The 11,570-nt window shown below is 42.6% G+C and overlaps 1 protein-coding gene across 1 annotated transcript; it reads right to left on the bottom strand.

Annotated features, from left to right (window-relative positions):
* Positions 1–518: 518 nt before the first annotated feature.
* On the bottom strand, positions 519–11,022 carry LOC148426666 (G patch domain-containing protein 3-like). The gene is made up of 7 exons (XM_088410909.1): positions 10,590–11,022; positions 2,928–3,382; positions 1,564–1,738; positions 1,335–1,394; positions 1,096–1,217; positions 872–999; positions 519–781 (listed from the first exon to the last, which is right to left on the bottom strand). Exons 1-7 carry the CDS (start codon positions 11,020–11,022, stop codon positions 598–600), a joined length of 1,557 nt encoding a protein of 518 aa, XP_088267035.1. The 3' UTR covers positions 519–597.
* Positions 11,023–11,570: the final 548 nt, after the last annotated feature.

Below are 11,570 nucleotides of genomic sequence, written 5' to 3'. Positions count from 1 at the left end.
TTTCTGTCTAAAGGCCGAAATTGTTGTTCGTCAAAAATAGTTATCACGGTCCTTTCTGAAAAAATCTGAACATTTTACTGATGAAAATTCCTAAATAAGTTTTATATCTAAAAAACAACAACAATTGACTGAAAAACGAACTGATAAATGAGCCCTAATTGGCAATTCGGATTTTTAAATTAAAATTTAAGAAAATATACTAACTAGCGCTACAAAAAATGTCGAGGTGCCATCGATTTATGACAGTAATCATTTTCTTATACTTCACACATTTGCGATAGACTATATATCATATTGAAGTATTAGATTATAATTGGAAAAGAATAATAGTTAGCGGGCAATGTTTCGTGTGTGTGCGAGCATTAGCCCCTGTAATTAGCTGCGGCACAGTCTACCATGTAATAATTTATTGTTGAACAGCTCGCCAAAACTGATCAAAGGGTTGCCCAATTTCGCCTGACTACAGAATAAACACATACAGCATAATTAAAGATGACTAAAACACAGAAAAACACGGGTAGAGGTACAAAATTTTAATAAGGTTTGGAAATATAAAACTACATTATCATGAAACTCGCTTCAAGCTAACAGAATTGGTCATCTTCGTCGTCCAACGCTGCCCCCTGGCTGCCAGCCTCTGTACTTCATGCTGTCGTTAGGTTGTCGTCTGAGCAAAGAGTCCCCCACATCAATGTCTTTGGGTTTATCATAGATTGTACTGATGTGGAAGTCTCTTCTGGCCTTTTTAGAAGGATGTAAGAGTAGTTTTTCACCATGATACCTGTAGAATAAAATGTGTATCTCAATGAGCACAATGACTCATAATCAATACAAAAAAAAGCCATTAATCGCTTTTCATTTTCAAACGTACCCAAAACCCCGCTTGCAGTATGGATGTTTGCCTTCATTCTCCAGGGCATCAGGAATTCCAGTTTGACTGCTTCCCAACCCTTCACCGTCCTTCCAGCCTTGTTTCTCCATTACGCGGCGGCCAAAGCCCTAATCAAATGGTAGACATGAGTGAAATGTGAAAAATTTCTACGACAAACAAGTCGGTATATAATGCATATACAGTATATATAACGAATGTCCTACCTTAGTGTACCTCTCAAAACTGCCAATGGCTTGATTATGTGCAGCTCCATCTTCAAGACCATCCCTGAGCCTTTTCTCCAGTCGCATTCGGACGTAGTCCCGGGCGTCCATGTCACCTCCGTCTGGGGGAAAAAAGATGAGACCGGTTTAAGAAATAATGTCTAGAGGTTGAATAAACCTTGTTATTCCTTACGTGACCAACATCATGAAAAAAAATTAAATCAGGCAATCCAAAATACCTTTGTCATAGTAGATGCTCATGTCAACATCCCAATCGTCAGCGGTTTGCTCATCAAAATCTGAAGAAGAAAAAAATGTTCAAAATGAGACAAGCCGTTATCTCAGATTTGTTTTCCTCGCAAGCAAAGCAAAATACTTTGTTCATAAGTTAAAAAAAAAAAAACATAGTTTGGGCCACTCAGATGATACCACTGTTACATAAACAGTATTATCAGACATGTTGCTTACCTCCCTCCTCTTCCTGCCAGTACTGGGCATCAGTGTAGAACACTAAGCCTGAGCCGCCCTTTTCCCACTTTAACTCAATTTCTTCTTCGAATAGTCTTTCTTTGCTTCGCTCTTGGCTCGTAACATCATCATGAAGCGCTTCATGGCGCTCCCACTCCTCGCAGCAGTCATCATCCTGCAACCAAGAGAGAGATTAGTGGTCACCACATTTCATTACACATTAGTTTCCAACCTCCATGCAGTTTTTCCTATCAGTGACATACCTGTCACTGATAGTATTCTGACAGTATTCTGATTCATATTGCATTTGTGGAATATGAATGAATTAAAAATCATGGACCATATTCTCACATACGGTCAGATGAAAACAGTGTCTTAGGACTCAGCTTGTGAACGTCACATGACCAAACCTCAAAAGCCAACATTCTCACTAGGGCCTGATTGATAAATCGGCTAATTATGGCGCCTCCAACATATGCCAAAAAGAATCAGCCAATATTTGCCAATTACTTTAACTTTTACCTTTATGTACTGTAAACATTTACAGCAGTTGTATACAAGTAACATGGTGTTATTATGTAGTACACATATATCCATACAATAACATTCTTTGGGTTTATCAAAGATGTAATGTGGAAGAAAAATGCATTTTTTTGAAAAGCTCATTGTACAGACTTGTGATTCAAAACAAAGCAAATTCAAATTTTTAGAAGCAATAATATGTGAGCAATGGAATTAGATGTCACTACTTTACACACAACCTAAAGTCAGAATATGTATACAAATGCTAAATCAGAAACTATATGGTGCAAAATAAATTAAGTACAAATGTGTAAAATATGACACCCATTCAACCACTAGTAGCAAATATATATAACAAGAATCAATGTCCATATTACTTAATTAACAGCAACGCAATTCAGTCAGTTTTTTTTTTTTTTTAAATATATTTACTGCTAACCCCTGTTATTCGTGTGAAATGGGTACTACTAGGCCGGCCTGTGAATGGGGAACATCCACATAATTGACTCCTAGTGAAATGCAATGCAAGAAACCAATGCTGTTTTGTTTAAGTAACTTTTACAATTAATTGGTCTATTAATCTGCAATCAATATATTGTTTCTGTCAAAAATCAGCACCAGCCTACAAAAATCCAAATCGGTCAGAACCTACTTACAACCTCTAGGCCATTGGTCCATATTGTTCCAAACTGTTAATAAATTAGAACAAATCGGAAGTTGTCCAGCTTTGCAAACCAGACCGGAGTTTTTGATGTACTCACAAAAATCAATTTTGAGACAAAAAAAAAAAGGATGTACTTAAAATGAGTTACACTTGATAAATACTGAAATCGTGATCTTACATCATCTGCGTTTGACTGCACGTCCTCCTCCTCTTCTATTTGTTGCTCATCATTGTCAGTTGTCTCGCAGTGGTCGTCCGGCTGCCTCCGCACCGATGCCCGAGGGGCCAGAGTGCCCGGCCCCGATATCTCATGGCCAGCAGCTGTTAAAACTGTCTCTTCTGTGGCCGGTAAAGTGCAAGTGTCCTGGTACTGGAAAGGAACATTGCCATAGCGACGGTTGGAGCCAGTCTTGGGGAACGTCAGACCCAATTTGCGGATGAGGCGGGGAGGCAGCCTGCACGACTGGATGAGCTGTAGAAAGACTTTGACTGACGTGCCCACATTGCCATTCTGCATCAGAGCGGGCGGGTTGAGTTCAGATAAGGTCTTGAGGTCAGACAGGGTGAAATGTTCAGTTTGGGACATCCGGTGTCGCTGCTGAAACCTAGTCTTATACGGGAACTGATCATCATCTGGAGAAAGAAAAATTCTTGTCAGTTTGTCCAATTTAAGTGTACCAAAACACTTTTCACATAGCGGGAATGCCTGGTTTATAAATTCATCGGTACAGTTCAGTATTTAACAAGGCAGTACGATACTGTTGCATAAAATCGGTAAAACTTAATTGGACCCCTTGAAAAGTACAAATAAATAACATTATTATTGCTGTTATAATTATAAGCTTAGCTAAACTTAACTAGTTAATAACTAAATACTTAATGACTTTTAAAACGCGACAGAAACCGCTTCCAGTGAGACAAAGTGTAGTTCAGAGATACATGTTTTTGTTGTTTAGGGATGTTAACTTATTCAATTACTTCAAACTGAATTTAAAAAAAAAACAAACAGCTGAATGTCGTTTTTACTTGTTCAGCTGTCTCTAACGTTTATTCTGATTTGAATATTGTTTTTTTTATGTAGAAAACTGGATTCAATTCAAACAAAATATCTTACTGGAAATGATGTGAACGAGTAATTATAAACTGTTGGAGCCAAAAAGCTTTTTGTATATTCTAATTTGTTTATATTAAGAAAGTTAAACAAATTGTCTGAAGACATGCCAATCTATGGTGGGTGGAACCATGGTTGCCATGGTTACATAAATACGTGCCAGTTGGTGATTGCAGTCAGGTGCGACAGGGCAAGGGGCAAACAGTTTTCGACCGTGCGAACGTGCGAACGTGAGTGGTCTTTAAGTTTGGTTTGTAACCCGAATTATTGTTTTATCAAGATATTGAACGAAAAGGAATGTGGACGAAATAAACGGATTGGCATATCCAACGCAACGCAAAGAGACTATTGAAATTATTTGATCGACGCACGCGTCAAAATAAAACTTACCCAGTTGCCCTGCTGTCCAGCCTATAGGCAAAGGCTGTACAATGTCGAAAACTGTAGTCTTAGTTTGAGACGGACTACCAGTTTAAAGTATATTGGAAACCGAGAGGAAACGCAACGTGACGGCTGCTCGGTTTGGACGGCATCCGATCGTTGCATGAAAGGACAAATAAGTGCTGTTTCGCTGTGTTGTTGCGAAACTTGGACGGACCACAAGACTACGCCAGGGGAGACACGGCGTGCGGGCCATTGGCTTGGCTCAGCGGAGGCACCGCGAACGTTGGGACCAGCAAGGCAGCCAGCCAGAACATCCACGGTGAGCGGACGGCCGCGCTGCCCAGCCACCTCGCATCGCATCGCATCACACGACCAGGACAACGGCCCGGTGCTTGAACTTTGCATTGGGGCACTTTTCCAAACTTGGACAGGTACACTGTGCACATAAAGGTATGTAGCGCGCTACCAGCTGGTTAACAATATATGGCCATTTAAAATACTGTGTGCACACATAGGGGACTTTGAGGATAAAAAAGGTGTCAATACGAGCGCTCTGGTAAAATCCAATGCATTGGTGGTTTTATGGCATCATCTCCGTTACGTTTTACAAGGTCTTGATTGTAATGTGATGAATTTCTGTGGGGTTTGACTGAAATAACAAGGTACTGTTTTACATTTCACACTGCTGGTTGGGTTTTGTATTGCAAAAATGGATTCAGGTAAAGGTGTTGCTCATGTTATGCGCTCAAATGGTGATGCAATGCAAATAATGGATGAACCTTCAGAGGGTGAAAAACGGTCTAATGTGACCACCACAGGTCAAAGTGCTCGCAGTGAAATTTCACAGGTTAAATCTCAAGTTGGGTCACAGGTTGGCTCCAAACGCAAGGTGAAACTAACACCAAGGGCCTTAATGGAGAAAATTGATTCATTGCAAAAGGAGAGAAATTCTAAATTAAAAAGGGCATCCAACATGCAGAAAACAATTGGAGAATTAATGGAAAATGGAGGATGCAAACAGGAGGTTCAAAGTGCACTTGTGAAATATCTTGACCTATGCAAAGGTGCCAGAGAGGCACAGTGTGCTCTTCTACCACTAATACCTCAAGAAGAACAATACAAACATGACATTTGGTTCAAGGCCAAAATGATCAATATCGATCAATTTATTGAGGAGGTCAATGATTGGACAAAAAGGACCCAAGCTGTGCAAAGTGGCGATGATGTGGAAAATGAAATCAATTCCAACGACAGCATCTCTAATGTTGAAAGCACAAAATCCACTAAAGGTCACACCTGGAGTGAAGCGAGTAGGTCCAGCACCTCTTCGTTGCGAGCTCGCAAGCAGGTAGAGGCAGACAGAGCTGCCCTTGTAATTCGTGCAGCAGCATTAAAGGAGAAGCATGCGCTTGAGGAGATGGAGGAAATGCTGCGAAAGAAAAAGGAAACATTGGAGCTGGAGGCAGAACTGGCTGCTGCCAATGCCAAAATATCAGTGCTACAATCTCCCACTCACCAAACCCTCTCACAAGCACCATCTGATGGAATGGACTCCTACTTTAGGAAAGGTGCAAGACCAAAAGAACCTTCGGTGGCACAACACACCCTAGCCAGAAAACATGAACCAGTCACACAACCTATCCAACCGCAGCCACCCCGACAACAATCTGCACAATCCTATGTACAACAACAACCGCCTCCTATACAACAGCAGCAAGGACTTATTTCACAACCACCACAGCAGCAAACGTATATTCAAACAAAACCACCACCCCGACGTGTACAACCACCACCCTTTTCACAATCACACATGCCTATGAATGCAGCATGGGACATTGGCCATACCACCCACAGGAACCCCCCTGTGGAACAAAATGCTTCTCAATTCAATGACACTTCAACGGTGTGCAACTTGCTCCAAAAACAAAATGAAATCACAGCCATGCTAATGGAACAGCAAACCTCTCATTTACTGCCACCCAGGGAGATACCATGTTTTGATGGGGATCCTCTACAATATAGAACCTTTGTTAGAGCCTTTGTACATTGCGTTGAGAGAAACGCAAGCAACAAAGGGGATTGTCTGTACTATCTGGAGAGGTACACCAAGGGTCAGCCGAACGAGCTTGTACGGAGCTGTCAACACATGGCACCAGACAGAGGGTATGACATGGCAAAATATCTTCTTGACCAAAACTTTGGAGATGAATATAAAATTACAGCAGCATATATGGAGAAGGTGCACAACTGGCCGCTGCTGAAATCTGAGGATCCAAAATCCCTTCGAGCATATTCACTCTTCCTTCGTCAGTGTTGTAATGCCATGGAAACGGTACAGTATATGAGAGAACTTGACATGCCAGCCAACATGAAAGTCATCATTTCAAAGCTTCCATATAAGCTAAGAGAGATTTGGAGAGTCTCTGCATGCGGCATAATGGAAAGACACTACCGCAGACCCCAGTTCACAGACATAGTCACCTTTATAGAGCGCCAGGTAAAGATAATATCAGATCCAGTCTTTGGTGACATTCAGAATAACACACCGGGCACAGGAAAGCCAATGAACAAATTGAAGTCCCAAGGCAAACCCAGGTTTAAAGGAGACAGCTTTGCAACTACTATCGAAACCCCTCCGCCTGAAGAAGAGCAAGCAAGATTTCCACCTAGTCCCAAGCCAAGTAATACTGCTCACAACACCGCCTCTTGTATATGCTGTTCTAAAGACCACACTCTGGATCAGTGTCCAACAATGGAGAAGAAGTCACACAGAGACAAACTTGCTTTTATAAAACAAAATGGAGTCTGTTTTGGCTGCCTTCGCAAAGGCCATTTAAGCAAATATTGTGCTGACCGTTTGATTTGCAAGGTGTGCAATAAAAAGCATCCCAGTATTCTTCATATTTACTTTGACCAAAAGCAGAGGTCAAGCAACGCAAGTCAGCCAAATAAGCCTGCAGTGAGCAACGCACAGGTCTCCTTGCAAACTTGTGGACAAACAGGGGCCGGTGACAGTAATGGCGTTTTGTCAATCCTACCTGTGCAGGTGAAGTCCAGCAAGGGACATAAAGTAATTAAAACCTATGCATTCCTCGATCCCGGCAGCACAGATACCTTTTGTTCAGAAGCCCTCATGAGGAAGTTGAATTTGAATGGAAGAAAAGCCAAAATCAGCCTTCTAACCATGGGCCCAAAGGCATCTGTATCCAGTTACATGTTGACCGATTTAGAAATCTCAAGCCTCACTGGAGAAGAGTTCTTTGACCTGCCCAAGGTCTACACTCAAAAGAAAATGCCTGTTACAACCAGTAACATCATTAAAGAAGAGGAGCTGGCTAAGTGGCCATATTTAAATGGGGTGGTTCTTCCACGCATTCAAGCTGATGTTGAGCTATTGATTGGTACCAATGCCTCTAAACTACTTGAACCGTGGGAAGTTGTGAACAGTCGTGGTAATGGGCCATATGCCATTAAGACCCTATTGGGGTGGGTTGTTAATGGTCCCCTTTCCGGCTACAGTGAGCAGGCTGAGTGCGTTACTGTCAACAGGACCTCCATAACACATTTGGAGGAATTGCTGCACAATCAGTACAACCATGATTTTAATGAAACGACATCGGAGGACAAAGAGGAAATGTCACAGGATGATAAGAAGTTCATGAAAATCATGACTGATTCTTGTAAACTTCAAGATGGACATTACACCCTGGAACTCCCTTTCAGAAAAAAGGAAGTCTGTCTGCCAAACAATCGGTGTGTTGCTAGGCAACGCATATTTGGATTGAAGAGGAGGTTTGGGAGAGATAAGAAATTCCACAGAGATGCTGATGAAACTAAAGAATGGATTGAGAAAAAAACCCAGGCTCTCAACACCGACAACTACGGTCATGATTTGGCAAGTGTTCAGGCTTTGCAGCGCAAGCATGAGGGCTTTGAAAGAGACCTGGCACCCCTAGGTGACAATGTGAACTCTCTTGGGGAAACCGCACAACGTCTCATACAGTCCCACCCAGAAGCAGTGGATGACATTCAAGAGAAATGTACTGAGCTCAACTCTGCCTGGAGCAGCCTTGTTAGACGTGCTGATCAGCGCAAAGACAAGCTGGGAAATTCACATGACCTGCAGCGCTTTCTATCTGATTTCAGAGACCTCGTGTCCTGGGTTAATGGTATCCGAGGACTGGTGTCCTCTGAGGAGCTAGCCAAAGATGTGACTGGAGCGGAAGCACTTCTAGAAAGACATCAGGAACATCGCACAGAAATAGATGCTCGTCTTGGTACATTCCAGGCTTTTGAGCAATTCGGGCACCAGCTTTTGGTGCAAGGACATTATGCGACTCCCGAGATCAAGCAAAGATTGGAAACTTTAGAAATGGAGCGGGCTGACCTGGAAAAGGCCTGGGTACAGCGCCGCATGATGCTGGACCAATGCTTGGGGTTCCAGCTCTTTAGCAGAGACTGTGAACAAGCTGAGAATTGGATGGCAGCTCGTGAAGCCTTTCTTGCAAGTGACGACAAGGGAGACTCCCTTGATAGTGTTGAGGCACTAATCAAAAAACATGAAGACTTTGATAAAGCCATTAATGTGCAGGAAGAGAAAATTGCTGCTCTCCAATCCTTTGCCAATCAACTCATAGGAGCGGACCATTATGCCAAATCTGAGATCTGCAGTCGACGCAATGAAGTTCTTGACAGGTGGCGTCGGCTGAAGACCCAGATGATTGAAAAGCGCTCAAAACTTGGTGAATCCCAGACCCTGCAGCAATGCAGCCGAGATGTGGATGAAATAGAAGCTTGGATCAGTGAGAAACTGCAGACTGCTTCTGATGAGTCCTACAAGGACCCTACCAACATTCAGCTATCCAAGCTTCTGAGTAAACATCAGAAGCACCAAGCATTTGAGGCGGAGCTCCATGCCAATGCTGATCGAATCCGTGGCGTCATAGATACTGGTAACACACTCATCCAGAGAGGTGCCTGTGCTGGCAGTGAAGATGCAGTTAAGGTACGCCTTGGTGCGCTGGGTGAACAGTGGCAATTTCTCGTCAACAAATCTGCTGAAAAGAGCCAAAAACTCAAAGAAGCCAATAAGCAACAGAACTTTAACACTGGCATCAAAGACTTTGATTTTTGGCTCTCTGAGGTGGAAGCACTTCTTGCTTCAGAGGACTATGGGAAAGATCTGGCCTCAGTCAACAACCTGTTGAAAAAACATCAGTTGCTGGAGGCTGATATTTCAGCCCATGAAGATCGTCTGGAAGATTTAAATGGACAGGCTGACAGTCTGATGGCAAGCAACGCCTTTGATACCTCTCAAGTGAAGGACAAGCGTGGTGCTGTTAATGGTCGTTTCAACAAAATAAAGAGCATGGCAGCCAGCCGCCACGCGAAGCTGAATGAGTCTCACCGTCTACATCAGTTCTTCAGGGACTTAGATGATGAAGAGTCTTGGATCAAAGAGAAGAAGTTGCTTGTAAGTTCAGAAGACTATGGGCGTGATTTGACTGGAGTGCAGAATCTGAGGAAGAAACGCAAGAGGCTTGAGGCTGAATTGGGAGCCCATGAGCCGGCAATTAAGTCTGTGCTTGATACTGGAAAGAAGCTGTCTGATGACAACACCATTGGCCAGCAGGGGGACATTGTATTGATCGCGGATGCAACAGCCCCACGTGGATCCTGGCTGCTGGGAAGGGTCTTAGAGATCTATGCTGACAAGAAGGGACTAGTGCGTTCTGCACGAGTTAAAACAAAAACCAGCACACTGGACAGACCAATAACTAAGCTTTGCTTGATTCAAGAAGCAGACACTTAAGCTTCTAAGAGGTTTGTTTTGTTTTCGTTTACATGACTTGTTGGCTCCATTTATGTTAATATTGGTTTGAATTGTTCACGGTCTCCTGCCGTTCTCAATTAGGGGCCGGTGTGTTGGAGCCAAAAAGCTTTTTGTATATTCTAATTTGTTTATATTAAGAAAGTTAAACAAATTGTCTGAAGACATGCCAATCTATGGTGGGTGGAACCATGGTTGCCATGGTTACATAAATACGTGCCAGTTGGTGATTGCAGTCAGGTGCGACAGGGCAAGGGGCAAACAGTTTTCGAACGTGCGAACGTGAGTGGTCTTTAAGTTTGGTTTGTAACCCGAATTATTGTTTTATCAAGATATTGAACGAAAAGGAATGTGGACGAAATAAACGGATTGGCATATCCAACGCAACGCAAAGAGACTATTGAAATTATTTGATCGACGCACGCGTCAAAATAAAACTTACCCAGTTGCCCTGCTGTCCAGCCTATAGGCAAAGGCTGTACATAAACTATAGGGTGTAAATATGATTCATTTACCATTGTGTTGTGAAACCTTCACTCTTTTAATGACACATCTTCTGGACAGCCAGTTTCCCTTCGAGTCGATCCAGTGGTTCCCTGCGTACATCCTGATGAATCTATCGGCGTGGTCGTTGTGGACAAAGACGACACAACAGCAAGTTTTGGCTTTTTGATTCGTTTTTCCGCCAGAGTTGTCCTTAGCCGCGGTTGGAGATGCTGCTGCTGGGTCGCTAACGGACGACTTGTCGCCGTCTTGTTCACTGTCCTCGCACTTTCGAGGCTCCCGATGAACCTCTGGCCGGTGGCGGTAATGAAAACAAATAAAGCCTCCGCTCTCAATGAATTGACTGAAATAATTCCGGAGGTCCGACGAGTGGAAAGCGGCGGGAATGTTACTGACAACTAAATAGACACCCTGAAAATCCGCCATGTTTTCCTTCGTCAACATTTTTTTGACACATGACGACACTTCCGCGTAGGGGCGGTTGTAAACGGATATGACGCACAAATCATGTGATGCACAACCGTGTATTTTTTAAAATAATTTTATGCACCACTTTGTATTGATAAAATTGTTTTTCTTTTCTTTGTTTAATGACTTCACTGGAGCACTTTTTACGGCGACCACTCACTCGGTGCTTCTATTAAATGAACTGCAATCATCCTTACATAAAATAAAGAATCAAAAGTAGTGTTGTGGAGTAGGAGAACAGTACAGTATTCTTTAGTATTAATTCCAATTCCACCTTTTTCTCTTGCTGCTTCCACATTAGTGGCAAACATTCATGTTTTTTCCTTATCATTGTGTGTAACCCTCATTCTGTCTTTGATTGAGAGTGCAGTACTATACTAAAGCTCCCTACTATTACAGTATAATTAAAGAGACACACACACACACACACACATTTGTATGTGACCTTTGTTGTTCTGTTGTGGGCCTTAGTGATTTGGGAAAATGAGTCCTTCGTTTAAATTGAAATTACAGTAGTTTGTTGG

The sequence above is a fragment of the Hippichthys cyanospilos genome, chromosome 3 (genome assembly GCF_059441005.1).
Source record: "Hippichthys cyanospilos isolate Australia breed blue-spotted pipefish chromosome 3, RoL_Hcya_1.0, whole genome shotgun sequence".
Lineage (NCBI taxonomy): Eukaryota > Metazoa > Chordata > Actinopteri > Syngnathiformes > Syngnathidae > Hippichthys > Hippichthys cyanospilos.
This window is presented reverse-complemented; position numbering and strand designations above follow the sequence as displayed.